This window comes from Denticeps clupeoides, chromosome 20 (assembly GCF_900700375.1).
Source record: "Denticeps clupeoides chromosome 20, fDenClu1.1, whole genome shotgun sequence".
In the NCBI taxonomy this organism is placed as follows: Eukaryota; Metazoa; Chordata; class Actinopteri; order Clupeiformes; family Denticipitidae; genus Denticeps; species Denticeps clupeoides.
This window is the reverse complement of record NC_041726.1, coordinates 16170799-16185495: the sequence shown is the minus strand read 5'-3', so window position 1 is coordinate 16185495 and position 14697 is coordinate 16170799. Positions and strand designations below refer to the sequence as shown.

At 43.1% G+C, this 14697-nt stretch overlaps 1 protein-coding gene across 4 annotated transcripts; it reads left to right on the top strand.

Annotated features, from left to right (window-relative positions):
* The first annotated feature begins 5082 nt into the window (after positions 1 to 5082).
* Positions 5083 to 14654, top strand: atf6b (activating transcription factor 6 beta). Of its 4 annotated transcripts, none has more exons than XM_028963945.1 (17): positions 5083 to 5397; positions 5835 to 5917; positions 6712 to 6793; positions 6980 to 7039; positions 7192 to 7274; positions 7774 to 7960; positions 8486 to 8650; positions 9190 to 9353; positions 9657 to 9848; positions 10371 to 10453; positions 11072 to 11284; positions 11368 to 11472; positions 11815 to 11914; positions 12002 to 12069; positions 12161 to 12260; positions 12489 to 12573; positions 13145 to 14654. In XM_028963945.1, exons 1-17 carry the CDS (start codon positions 5325 to 5327, stop codon positions 13417 to 13419), a joined length of 2118 nt encoding a protein of 705 aa, XP_028819778.1. In that variant the 5' UTR covers positions 5083 to 5324; the 3' UTR covers positions 13420 to 14654. The 4 variants fall into 4 exon arrangements, with proteins under 4 accessions (XP_028819778.1, XP_028819779.1, XP_028819777.1 ...); XM_028963946.1 differs by having other exon boundaries at positions 9190 to 9359; positions 9657 to 9836; XM_028963944.1 differs by having other exon boundaries at positions 9190 to 9359.
* Positions 14655 to 14697: the final 43 nt, after the last annotated feature.

The following is a 14697-nucleotide window of genomic DNA, read 5'->3' as shown; positions in this document are numbered from 1 at the left end:
CGGAGCTTGTTGCCGAGCATTCCGGAGGGCGACGTGGGCGTGTTCGCGGGATCCTGGACTGCGTGATAAGTGTAAAGTGTGAAGTGATTGTCACATGTGATACACAGCAGCACAGTACACGGTGCACACAGTGAAATTTGTCCTCTGCATTTATCCCATCACCCTGAGTGAGCAGTGGGCAGCTGTGACAGGCGCCCGGGGAGCAGTGTGTGGGGACTGTGCTTTGCTCAGTGGCACCTTGGCGGGTCGGGATTCGAACCAGCAACCATCTGTTTACGGGGCTGATTCCTTAACCGCTAGGCCACCACTGTGATCCGGCGCAGCTGTGGAGTGGAGCGCTTGGAGACCGACGTGTGAACAATTCCGGTTTGACAATTCGCATTTTGTCTGATTTTTATTTAAACAACAAATAAAGTGTACTGTTTGAATTATACTTTGCATGTTGCCTGTGTCTGGGGTGGACAAAGTGGGAGCATTAAGTAATCTTACGGTCCCGACACTCACAATGCACGTCAGAGCAAATGAGGTCAGAAGAACTGCCTGAAGAGCTCAGACAGAATTGTGGCCCAAAAAGTCTGCTGCACTTAAGGTTTTTAAGGGCACAGTGGCCTACATAAACCTTAAATGGAAGACATTTGGGACTACCAGAACCCTTCCTACAGCCTTGGTGAGAGATGTAAATAAGAACCCAAAGATCACTGTGGCTCCAGAGCTGCAGAGACCGGACTACTGGTTGCAATCGAGGGGAAAGATGAATGCGGCCAAGTACAGGGGAAATCCCGGACAAAACCCCTTCTCCAGAGTGCTCAGGACCTCAGACTGGGCCGAAGGTTTAGCTTCCAACAAGACAGACAATGACCCTAAGTACACAGCTAAAATTATGAAGTAGTTTCAAAACCACTCTGTGAATGTTCTTGAATGGCCAGGCCAGAGCCAATGCCCAAATGAAAATATCTGGAAAGACCTAAAAAGGGCTGTTCACCAACGTTTACCATCCAACCTGCCAGAACTGGAGAGGATCCACAAATCCAGATATGAAAAACATGTTGCATCTTTCCCAAAAAGACTCATTGCTGTATTAGATCAAAATGGTGCTTCTACTAAATATTAAGCAAAGGGTCTGAATACTTAGGACCATATGCAATCTGCAAAAATGTCAAGAATTTTGTGATTTTCAATCAATATGGTGCCCTGTGTGTACATTAATGAGGAAAAAAAATTGCAAATGACTGCAATATAACAAAGATGTGAAAAATTAATACCTTCCTTACCCACTGTGTGTTTGCTTGCCATTATAAGTACTTAAATGAAATTATCTTATTCTGTTGAAATCATTATAATGCTGTGTGCAGTCATGCCAAGTGGGGTGACAAAGCACAGGACCTCGACATTTGAAAACCAGGAGCACTGTGACATCACAAGTTATATAATATCTAATTTTTATATATGGTGTCAATAACTATAGAGGGCACATACATACAAAGAAAAATAGTAAAAACAAGAGATACTTCTACTGAAACACTAGAAGTAGAGGAGAGAATTGTGTTCAAACAGGAGTAGTTGCGGTAGTGTGATTTCTGCAAGGACATTGACTGGACCCAGGGCTGCTTTTAGACAGGCATATGAGGGGGTAGACAGAAACGTAAAGGGGCCACATGGTGGCAATGGAGTCAGGAAATGAGTGGGGTTGGGTCCTCTGGATAACAGTTTTTGTCATGTAATTGGATTACACTTGGATTGTCCAGCCTCTCCAAACTTTCCAACTTGGGTGTCCCACCTGAAGACTGAGCTTAGGGTCACTGAGGCACACAAACCTCCTGACCATGACAAGATGGCAATCCTTCAAGGGGGAAAATATATATTTATAAATAAATATTCCTCATTATAACTAAAAAATTTTTACCTTAACTGGACGACCTATATCAAATATATCCAAACAATTACACTGTGCTACCATGTTACCAGAACTACACACATCAACATCCAGACATCACATCAATTACATCAAGTCTTATGAATACTTACCATACTTACCTACCTACTTACCTCTCAGTTACTTGTACAGGTCGTGCCAGCGGTCAGCCAGTCCGCTGCAGTCTGTCTCGTTACGGCTGATTCTGGTGTCCTCTTCTCACTGCAGTGAGAGAGTTTCATCCTTGCTAGTTTTGACAGTGTTTGTATGTGCGTGTGGTTGTATGTGCAGTTGAAGGTTTTCAAGGCTCACATAGTGGGTGGGTCTCTCTTTTGGGCTCGTTGTAACAGTCTAAGGACATGCAGGGCAGGTGCAGCAGCAGCAGGATCTTCACAGGCGTTTGAAGAAGCGGGACACCTCCCGTTGCAGAAGTCCATACTGTCTTTACATTGACATTTACATTTAAGGCATTTGGCATTTGAAAATACTCAGTGACTGAGCTGTTCTGACTTTAAGGGGAAGTTCATTCCACCACCGAGGGGCCAAGACGGAGCAGAGTCTAGATGAGTGTCTTCCTTTTGTCACAATCCGGTCCGAAAAGGGGTGACTGGATCCGGACCGGAGTTTCACTGTTGTCCTGTGTAATGTTCCCTAATCGTTCTCAACTGTGTCAAATGTATAAAGCTGCCCTGTTAGTTTCTGTTCGCCGTCAGGTCTTTAACGTTATGTTCCGTGGTCACCACTGTCAACGTCTCGGATGTCTCCCCTGTCCTGTGATTCACCATTAAAACCCTGTTTCGTGATGTCAGGTGATAACGTCCTTCATTCCTCGTCTCCTCATCACTCTTCGTCCTCCTCTCCGTACACCTGCCGCGTCATGCCTGCATGGACGTGACACCTTTTACCTTTAGCAATGGGGGGACCAGGCGAGCAGTACTGGAGGCTCGGAGTATACGAGGTGCAGTGCGAGGTGTAATTAGGGCTGTGAGGTAGGATGGTGCTACTCCTTGTTTGGCTTTGTAGGCCAGCATCAGTATTTTGAACCTGCATGCAGCTACTGGGAGCCAGTGGAGGGAACGTAGCAGAGGGGTGGTGTGGGAGAATTACAGAAGGTTAAAGATCAGTCGTGTTGCTGCATTTTGTATGAGTTGTAGAGGTCTGATGTTACATAGAAGTAGACCAGCTAGAAGGGAGCTACAGTAGTCCAGTTGTGAGATTACTAAGGACTGAACCAGTATCTGGGTGGCCTGTGTTGACAGATAAGAACGGATTCGTCTGATATTGTAGAGAAGGAATCTACATGAGCGAGAAAGACTGCTGATGTGAGTCAAGAAGGAGAGTTGTCTATTGTTACTCCAAGGTTGTGGGCTGTTGTAGAAGGACAGAGCTGTGAGTTGTCCAGATAAATAGCAAGATCCTGATGTGGTGAAGAATCTGCTGGAATTAATATTAGTTCAGTTTTGGTGGGATTGAGTTTGAGATGATGGGCTGCCATCCAAGATGAGATGTCGGTTAGACATGCAGAGATTTTGGAAGCAGCATGTAACCTATATGGGACAAAGCATTTTACATTTACATTTACAGCATTTATCAGACGCCCTTATCCAGAGCGACTTACAATCAGTATTTACAGGGATAGTCCCCCCTGGGGACACAATGGTAGTAAGTGGGATTTGAACCCGGGTCTTCTGGTTCACAGGCGAGTGTCTTACCCACTAGGCTACTACCACCTTGTAGATCAGAGGGAGGAAAGGAGAAGAGGAGTTGTGTGTCATCGGCATAGCAGTGGTAGGATAATCCATGTGAGGAAATGACCTCACCAAGTGATCTCCTGTAGAGGGAGAAAAGGAGAGGACCTTGCACTGAGCCTTGAGGGACACCAGTGGAGAGTCTACGTGAGGCAGAGGTGGATCCTTTCCAAGTCACTTGGTAAGATCGCTCATCAAGGTAGGAAGCAAACCACTGCCATGCTGAGCCCTGAATTCCAAGCCTCTTCAGGATTGACAAGAGAGTCTTGTGGTTAACTGTGTCAAATGCTGCAGAAAGGTCAAGGAGAATAAGAACTGATGACAGTTTAGCCAATCTGGCATGTAGCTGCTCGGTAACAGCCAGAAGGGCAGTCTCTGTAGAATGAGTTGTTCTGAAACCAGACTGGTTAGGATCCAGGAGCTTGTTCTGTGACAGATGAAGTGATAGCTGATTGTAGACACAGCGCTCAAGGATTTTAGAAAGTAAAGAGAGGAGGGAAACTGGTCTGTAGTTGTTGATGTATGTAGGATCAGCAGTGTGTTTCTTTAGGATTGGAAGAACCCTGGCTTTTTTTAAAGGCAGATTGTACGGTCTAATAACATGATCACTCGTAGTTGCTGTCATGTGACAGTTACAGGTATGCGAAAGCGGGTGGAAGAAGAAGATTGTTTCACCGCATCCTACAACGTGCTTGACCCTCACGCACGGAACCTGGAGAAATACTGGCCAAATAATGTCACTAGAGAGGTCTTAGAGAGCAGAGCCATCTCCCATTCAGTAACAAATATTTTTGCAAATTTAGTGATTGAAATATAATGACATGAAATATGGAACAATAATAGTAGCCATAGGCATGGAGGATGACTTAAAACAACAAATTCCCAATAACTGTACTTGTTCACTGCTTCTGCCATGTGGCAGCACACATCCCGCGATCACACCACTTTAAATAAATTCTGCTCACTTTCTCTGCAGAGTCCTGAACTGGTTTTCTTTCTTTCTTGATTCTCGTGAAACCAGGGGTAAACAGGGCCGCCTGCAATGCACTTGCAGTTGGTCCGCGATGCACCTGTGTCAGCATTTTATTTACCCTTTCATTTATTTTAGTCGATTTTTAGCCCATGTTTTGAAACCTGGCAGAAAATTCTGTAATCTGGCAAATTAGTCCCAGGAATACACCTTCAGTCACGCCGTAAGTACGAGCAGTATCGTTTTAGCCCCTCCTGAAACGCAATGACTATTGCCTATGTAGTCTGTCAGTTACGATTGGTCCAAATCCTTACTTGTTGTAAATTCTAGTAACATTCTCCGCTCTTTGATCCAATCCTATGTGTTCTTCATATCGAGTGGTACGTTTTATTGTCTATCATTTTAAGACTCGACTTGGATTGGCTGGAGTTCAGGCAAGGGGCGGGACTCCGCGGAGAAACGCGTTTCCTCATCATATGTCAGGCGTCCGGTGGTGCGGTATGGCGATGGGAGTTATGTAATATTGCATTCAACTATAAATATACTTCTGCTGCACGTACACATTTGTCCGACGGTTATTCGGACATATTTGATAAACTGAGTGAAGTCTGTAGGCTTTCTCCAGTTTTGAAGACGCCAGCTCGTCATCTTGTTTTGTCCTGGTTATAGCCGTTAGCCTGTTAGCTTTGTGGCTATGACTGCGGACCTTCTGTCGGACCTGGACAGTCGCTTCTTCGCTGATAACCTTTTAACGAGCGATGACTGGGGTGAGTAGATCCCGATTTCTCCTTTTTATGAGCATCGCGACGTGCAGGTGGAGCTCGGAGCTCACCCTGAGCTCAGGTGTATGGCGCTAAGATAACAATGCTAGCTTAGCCATTATGTCTGCTGCGACAGAGAAGACGTGATCTTGTACAGGAAACAGATCCGTAGCATCAGTAGCGGAGAGGTCATAGGTCAGGCGACTTCCCACCATTCACGCACACAGCTGGCTTCATCCGTCTGCTTGACAGATCAAGCGGCGAGTTCATGAAGTAATGACACTTCTGATTTGTAAATCTGAAGCCTGGTGTGATTCATTGAACCGCATCCTTTCTGGGTTTCATTCAGTGAGTGTCAGGTGGCTTACAGTCTCAGACTAGAACCTTTTCGAATAAGGTGCCAGATATTGTGTTAAAGATATTCATCCTTGTATGTGTGACAGATGCCTGCCTTTACATGTGTGAGAGCATGGAGGAGGGCGATGACGGTGACTACAAAGAAGCACTGAAATATGACACGTCATCGGTATGTCCTTGTCACAGTATATCCTGCAGCACGACACAAAATAATATGTCACTTTGATTCAACGATTAGCACCTGTGTCCGCAGAACAGTGGTGCTGCTCATCTGGTCAAGCACTTTTCACTTGTAATACCATCAGCCGGCTTTCTTTGCGGCCTACTGCACACTAAGGTTTTGGTTTAAATGCTTGCTTCACAATGACACTCACTTTCACTTTCAGCTGAAGGCATTCAGGTGCCGCGACGGATCTCAGTAAAGTGATTGTCATTGTGAAACACAGCATAACACACAACTCAGTGCCGGCTACGGGACCCTAACCCGCTCCCTTGCGGGTACAAGTCCATCGCATTAACTGTTAGGCCAACACTCCCCGCATCATTTACAGGGAAGGGGCGGGCCTTTGGTCTTGAACAAACAGTTTGATACAGATCCAGCAGTTTCTCCACGTTCCCATACTGGCAACGCAAAGCGCATGTTTATGAAGCCAGGGAAAGAAATCCGAATGTGTGGTCAAAAAACATGGAACGTGGAGTGTCTTCTGTGTATGGAATGGATGTAGAGTATTCCTGAGTCTACAAGGTATATTATTATATTAATATTACAATAATAAGATAACCTTGTTTTAATTATGAAATGGGTTTGATTAAAAGAAAAATGTACTTTTTGTCTGTTAAAGTAGGTACTGTTATACTAGGTCAGAGTTTTGTGACATGTTGCATGGTTAAGTAGGACAGCCATAATGCATGCCGGTTATTATTGTGTTTGCTCCATTCACTACCCCCTCTGTTCCCACACAGTTTGACAGTGACCTCGTGCTGACCCTTGATCCCGACAATCCCACATCACCATGGAAACACCTCAGCGACAACCTCCTCACAGGTGTGGTCATTTTTTATAAAATAATTCCTGAATACATTTTTGTATTGTTCTGCTGCCTTTCCGCTCTGCCATGTTCGGTTTTGGAGCTGGTTCTGTCTGATCTTTTAAGAAGTGTACTTGGTATGAACTGTGTTGCAAGTGGTGACTCTCTCACACACTCTGCTCTGTTTTGGTTTGTCTTTGAAGGTGACAGTCCTGGCATGAAGGAGGGCATGACATTAACACAGCCTCTGCCTGTGGACATGTGTGAGTGTTATTACTGATTAACTGTTCAAATGTAATAAGGCTGTTCAGTCAGGAGCCTGGTTTTAAAAAGGATTCTCATGGCTTTGGAAGACCAGTTGTAGTATCAGCTCTGCTGATGTGCTTATGTGGGTGTGTCTCTGTGTGTTCCACAGTGTTACAGGTGAAGACAGAGCCTCCTTCTCCAGCCTCGTCTCTGGGCTCAGACAGCTCCGCACCCTCCCCTTCTGAGAACCAGGTCAGAAGCATTTTCACCCACTTTTGCCTGAGGGTTTGATTGTTGCCACTAGAAACAGAACACAAAAAAAATAATATAATTATTTGGAGAAAATATAAAAGTGAAGTGATTGTCACATGTGATACACAGCAGCATAGCACACGGTGCACACAGTGAAATTTGTCCTCTGCATTTAACCCATCACCCTGAGTGAGCAGTGGGCAGCCATGACAGGCGCCCGGGGAGCAGTGTGTGGGGACGGTGCTTTGCTCAGTGGCACCTCAGTGGCAGCGTGGCGGCTCGGGATTCGAACCGGCAACCTTCTGATTACGGGCCCGCTTCCTTAACCGCTAGGCCACCACTGCCCCCACCATGTCAATATGTCAGTTTTAGTTCAGATTGTGCATGATAGGTTGGTAAAAGTCTTCTTATGTATTTGACGTATATTTAATTATACCCAGTTACAGCTTTTGTTATTCTTGCTATCTCCTTCAACTATTTTTTTATCTCCTTCTGTCAGGTCACAGTAAAAGGAGAGAACCCTCCCACACCTCCCTACATGTTTGGAGATGTCCTCTCGCCCCCGCTGAGCACCATGGAGGTGACCGTGGCAGCGGCCACCGCCCATCAGCCTCAACCCAAAACTCAGCTTCATCAGCTCCCAGCACAGCCGCTCAGCAGAATAGAAACACCGTCACAGGCAACAGGTCCAGCAGAGCACCAAATTCGTAAAGCTTCACTTCTGCAAGAATATGTAAACTTGTATCTGAGGGGGGCGTTGGTATCCTGGAAGGCCACATCAGTGCTTCATCATAGGATGAAGATAATTGCTCAGTAACTTTGTGTTGGTTCTCCGTTAATTTTCCCTCTATACAGACCAACAGAACAGCGTCTCCCAAAAAGGAGAAAAAGGGAGAAAAAAATGTTTCTTTTTTTTTTTATGTTCTACCTATACACATGCAATGTGCATCCATGGAATAGTTATATCACCACAATATTAATGACATTATTTCAATTTTTAGCTTGTTTTAGCTTGTTTTGTTTGTTCTGTTTATCTAATTTTTATGGGTCTTTTCTGACCCTGCATTGAGAATCAAAACTGAAGGCTCAAACCCTTAACGGCAACCAAGCTTCCTAGATTATGACCCTGTTTGCTGCCCTTCCTTGACTTGCTGGTTATGATTATTCTGATGTGCACAAGTCACACTTCTTTCCTGCTTTTTCTCTGTCAGTCATCAGCTCTGTAGCTGCTCTGAAGGCCAGTTCCATACTGAGTAGCAAGCCTCCCATCCAGCCCAGACCTGTGTGTGTGGCAGCCCTTCCCGTCCCCCAGGCTCCCAGCCCTGCAAAGGCCCTCATCCTGCAGGGACTACCCAGCATCGAGCAGGGTCGTCCTGGTGAGCCCAATTTGCATAAATTCTTACACGTAATAAAGGTTCTCTGTTGTTACTCTCGTTTACACAGGGACCTGTTTTGAAATAGACTTTTTATCACATGCCATTTTCAGACCTACCTACCTTGAAAAAAGACTTTGGGGACTTGGGTGGTAAATAAATGGGAGGATGTGGTGTATAGGATTCACTATCATTTGCAATTAATATTTTATTATTTCCATAAGTATGTTACAAAATAAAATGCTAAAGCATGTCCTGTTCTTTTGCAAGTTCTCTGTCTGACTTTTGGTTTACATTTCAAGTGCTGTGTTTACAGTCAATTGTGAGCCTTGGTCTCAGCTTTTAGGAGGTACAATATGCCTCTAAATTAATTTTGCACATTATTCAAAACAGTCATTTAGTAGATCCTGCTTTGCTAAATGTCTTGACTTGAATAGTGATGAATGGTTGTGTCTCTTTGTACTACAAATGTAAATGGAAGTTCTTCAGAACCGAGAGGGAAGTGTGCTTGATTTTCTCACTGTTAACCTTACGCTTCTCAGTGGTGCTGTCACAGTCCGTGTGCCTGGGTTCAACTCCGGCCATCGTGAAAATGGAGCCAGTTTCTCCTGCCACGTCGCACAGCACCAGTGCATCTGTGCTTCCAGCCAGCAAGCCCATTGTTCCTGCGTCCACCGTTCCTGCCAGTAGTTCCAACGACATAGATGTGGGTGTAAGCTAATTCTTTCTCAATTTGTATTATAGTGCATTGGGAAAGTATTCATAGCGCATCACTTTTCCCACTTTTTGTTAGTGACTGCCTTATTCCAAAATGGATTACATGATTTTAATCAATTTTGGAATAAGGCTGTAACATAAAATGTGGAATGTGATGCACTGTATGTCTCAGCAGTATTTTATTTCAGTCAGTTGTCTTAATTTTTAAATGTTTAAAGGTTAAAGCAGAATTCAGGAGTTAAGTGTTTAGTGTGAAGCGTTTTTTTTTTTCCTTTTATTCTTCCCCATTCAGATGAAGGTTCTAAAGCGGCAGCAGAGGATGATTAAGAACCGCGAGTCCGCCTGCCAGTCACGGAAGAAGAAAAAGGAGTACCTCCAAAACCTGGAGTCACAGCTGCGGGAGGCACAGCAAGAGAATGAACGTCTCAGACGTGAGAACCAGGCACTGCGTGATCGTCTCACTGTTAAGGAGGTACAGAAGGAGGCGAGAATATCTTCATCTCTTCTGCCATGTGGTGGGGCCATGATCACATCCTGGTTTTCAGCATATCCAGTCATTAATATAAATTTTGTTGTCACTTTGTGCTGTGCTGCAGTGTATCACAATGACAATCACTTCACTTTCACTTCACTTTATAAGAGATGCAGACTTTACCTGTAATGATTGACACACCTGATTCAATAATTCATGAAGTACTTAAAGACACAGAAAGCTCACTAGTGCATGATTATTCCTTTGGCGGCTCCCATTAGGTCCCCTTAGTGAATCAGCCAGTCTGGCTGTCCACACATTTGCCGGTTGCCCTTGTCCATTTTCCCGGGTTTTGGACCAGTACCAAGAAATACACGGTCACCTTCATCCCCGGTGGCTGGGTACTTAAGCAGCATTACCTTTATTTTTAAATGGCAGAATACGAGGCAGGAGTGCTCAGGATACAACTAACTGTTTCAACATCCTTAGCAGAAATCTAACAGATATTTTTATCCCCAAAAACCCTCTCTTTAGGCCACAGACTCAGGCAACAGTAAGAAAGCTCTGTGTGTCATGGTGATTCTACTCTTCATCACCCTCAGCTTCGGACCTGTCAGGTACTCTCTCACAATTCACTTCCAGTGAAAGTGGCTTTTATCTGTACTGCACAGAAACATGGTGAAGAAAGGAAGTTATACACATTTATAACTAATAAAGCACTAAAACAGTTTTACTACACTAGCATCTCTAGTTCTCTTCTTTTGAAATGCAGCCCTACCGTTATTTAGTAATGCATACGTGTATGTTCAGTTCTATGTAATATTGTCAAAATATTTTTGAATTGTACTGAATAAATTTGAGTTGACAGTCAGGTATTAATTACATCCAATGTTAATTAATTACATCCAATGTTCAACAAATAGGCTACTTATGTATTGCTCTAAATAATTATGCATTATGATCTTCTAGACCTTTGCATCAGGAAATGTTTCTTAAATTTTTTGTTGAATACCCTGCCTGTATGTCTGTGTCTGGTGACCTCAATGGCTTCACTTGCTAATATTATATTATGCTAATTATGATAAATACCTGTCCACATTCACTAACATCATACAGGTACCCTGAGGGGTTTCAGTTACAGCTGGACAACGTGTACATTCCTTAGAACTCAGATTTTGACTGCTCCTTTTAAAGAAGAATTTATTCTATTAGATTAACACAGAATTCTTTCACAGTATCACAGACAGGAAGCTGGCTTCTACAATACAGGAAGTGGCCATCCCACAGACTGGAAGACACCTGCTAGGTTTTGAGAAGGCCCAGGAGATGAGCCAGTCGAGGGCAAGTGAGAAGCCAAGTGATGAGAGTATAGACGGTGAGGAAGAGGGAGAAGAAAAGAGGTGGAGGACCGATCTGGCTAGAGGCTCTTCAGACTCCTACCAGTTCAGGTGACCCATTATAACCACTTCTCCCAAATATCCACCGATATTGATGAATTATTGCCATTTCAACATTTTCACGTTCATTGCAGGAACGTGAGCAGTATGTTCAGTAGTGTGAAGGACCTGCTTCTGCAGGACATTGACAGGTACTTCTCCTCGGACTGCAGGCAGTTCAACCGCTCGGAGTCCCTCAGGTAAACTTTGTTTAAATTAGATGCCTCACATTCTTGCTTTCCAATTCGTAGTCTGTTGTCATTTTTCTCTCAGGCTTTTGATTTTATTTTGAACATCCTTTTTCTTTTTTTTTTCTTCATAGCTTGCACTCCACTCAATAGGCTACGTGTATAACACAATACATTTCCCACGGTGCATTTCACCTTCCACACCTATACTTCTACAAATCATGATGTATTTCAAGGATGTTGGTTATTTATGTCCATAAGTAACGTTTTATGTCCCTCATCAACACCTGAAAATAAAGACTGAAAGCTGCTCTGTTGAAAATGTCACCATTTTCTTGTGCTTGTTCCGGGTAGGCTTGCAGATGAGCTCAGGGGCTGGGTGCATCGTCATGAGATTGACCGGAAAAAGCTGGGAGGAAAGCCCAAAATAGTGAAGAAAGCAAAAATAGCTCAGGTGAGTTTCTCTCGTTATCCTTTCTTTTTTTTTTTTTAAATAAAGTTTACGGATCACACAGTCATCTACCTGCAACCTTCCTAACAGAAAGCTCAACATCGGAAGACAAACTTCTCCAGATATCTTCCCATTGAGACCCATCGCTCCATTGAAAGGTACGAAGGCCACACTACCATTTGTTCTATACTCTATATGTGAATTGTACTGTAGTAAAACTGCACTCTGGTATTTGTCCCACCCATACAGTCAGCTTCAGGTGCTGTCTGGTCCAGAGATCAGCTACAGCGACTTTCTGGATGCTATTGACCGACGTGAAGATACATTCTATGTGGTGTCCTTTAGACGGGTAAGGTTTTTCATAGATTATTTTGCCTGTTTTTTGGTTTTGTTGTACAGACTGACTTTGCGGAAATTATTTCATTTAACCACAAATCATATATTTTGGGAACACCACAGGCAATTTGCACCTCAGGACTGAATAGTGTTGTGCATGCATTGGTGGGAATGTTAAGGCCTTGCTAGTTTTGTGAGGGTAATAATTATTTATTTACTTTGTTTGTTTGTTTATAAATAGGACCACCTGCTCCTGCCTGCTATTAGTCATAATAAAACATCTCGGCCCAAGATGTCTTTGGTTATGCCTGCCATGTCTGTCAATGGTGAGTTTCAGTTTAATCTGGGGTCTCTTGTTTGTTGGGTTGTTGGTTTTATTTGTCTTGGCTTCTGAAAAACACAAAATGACAAAAATGAGTCAAGAAGCGGTCTGACCTGTGGGCAGTGTGGTTTGTCTGAGCTGGATGTCGCCATCCCTATATACCATCCTCGACCACATTCACACGTATAAACAATTTCATACAGTGGGCACTTAAAATTCACTGGCATGCACTGCACATACATATTATATAGCCCTGAAAACAAGTCTATTAATAAAACATGGTATATACCGATTCATTGTTTCCATGAATGTTCATTTGATGAATAAAGATATAAACTTGTGGTAAGATATTGGAAGCGGTATCAGTTCCTCTATTGTGGAGTCAAACAGAGAGAACTGCATTTATTGTACATTTTATTTTTCAAACAATGTATAATATTTAATGTCATTAATGTCCACAATACAGAAACCACTGACCACAAGCTTATAGCTCCATCTCACAGTGGACATTTTCTAGTTCTGACATGAATTCTTATTTTCTCTGTTATTCCAACTGTCTCCTCACCCCTCACCAGAGAGCTTGTACAACGCGTCTCAGGGTTATGAGATGATGATGCAGGTGGACTGTGAAGTCATGGACACTCGCATCATCCCTATCAAGGCCTCGGCCGTGCCGCCCTCACTGCGTGACCCTCCTCGCCCGTCCTCGTCTCACAATCACCATGGCAACCACACCTCTCTCCGCGGCCGCCACCATGCCCACAGCAACAGTGCCACATCAGCCCGGCAACCGTTTCCTTCCAGAAGAAGGGGCGCTGGATATCTCATCAGTCAGGAGGGACGGGTTTGAAGCAGAAAAAAATGACTTATGAAATCGAGACAGAAGACGGCACCACACAAGCACAGTTCCTGAATAATGCAACACTGATGCATTCCCTCCATGGCCACAGGTTTACTTTCTGTGTAAACCTCAAGTTAAATTAGTGTCCTTCAGATCACTAGTCTGCCTTTAAACTTTCACGTCAAACCTAATAACATCACATTCTCACATACAATTAATCTAATTTATTATAGACAGAAATAACACCCTCCCATTTCAGAATGGCTGGAAATATTAATGTCAGATACACATTAATTATGTGATTTGAATTTTAGGACGTGAATAACCATAAAAGGGACTGAATGCAGATGATCGTAGGACTGCTAGAACCTGTGTAGCTTGTTTATGTATATTTGTTGGATTCTTTTTATTGTCACAAATGCTATTATTTAAAAGATTATATGTTGAAATCGTTGTGAATATCTTGATATTTTCGTTGTTTTTTTTTTTTTGTACGTGTGAACATGCTTGGTCTTATGTGAGGATGTATTTTTCTACACTTATCTCTGCATTGCTTGCGTTTCTTCATTAGCATGTACACACTTCATTTGTATGTAATGATCATAATGTAGCCCCTGACCTGAAGTATAATGAATATTTCTCCGGTAGTCAAAATACAGCATTGGTGTAATAATAATTTTTCGTTTTGCCTTTAATGGAACGTCTCTACTTTTATTTCCAGTTTTTGATTTGTTGCTTGTCTCCCCTTGTATGTCAGCCTTAACCTGTTAACATGATTAAACCAGCCGACGGGAACGTTCATTGCTGATGTAGACAGAATGTTTGTGTAGGGTTAGAGAGCCACAACCAAACATACTTTGTTACTTTTCTACTGCTGTGTTAATACTGTTTGCTTGGTGAATGTTCAGAATGATGAGGGTGGGCGATATATCTTCGGGAGAGGGGTGGACGTCTGTGAATATGCCCAGCATTAGACATTCCCACTTGGATTGAAAAGTCTTGCATGTACGCAACCTAAAGTTCACACTTGTCCTGGAACTTTGTGCTGATTTGATTAGCTGCTCCAGCATGATTTTCATACCAGTTATAGAAGGCCTTTGTACATACTTTTTAAAAAAAAAAAATTATTTTATATCTATACATAAAAAAAAAAAAGAATTTACTGTCCTTGAAAGTTGTTGAACTACTGCATTTGTTGTAGATGATTAATATGAATTTGTTAAATAAAAAAATGTGTGAAGAAACTACTGGTGAGTGCAGCATTTCATTAATTTAGCATGTTCATTG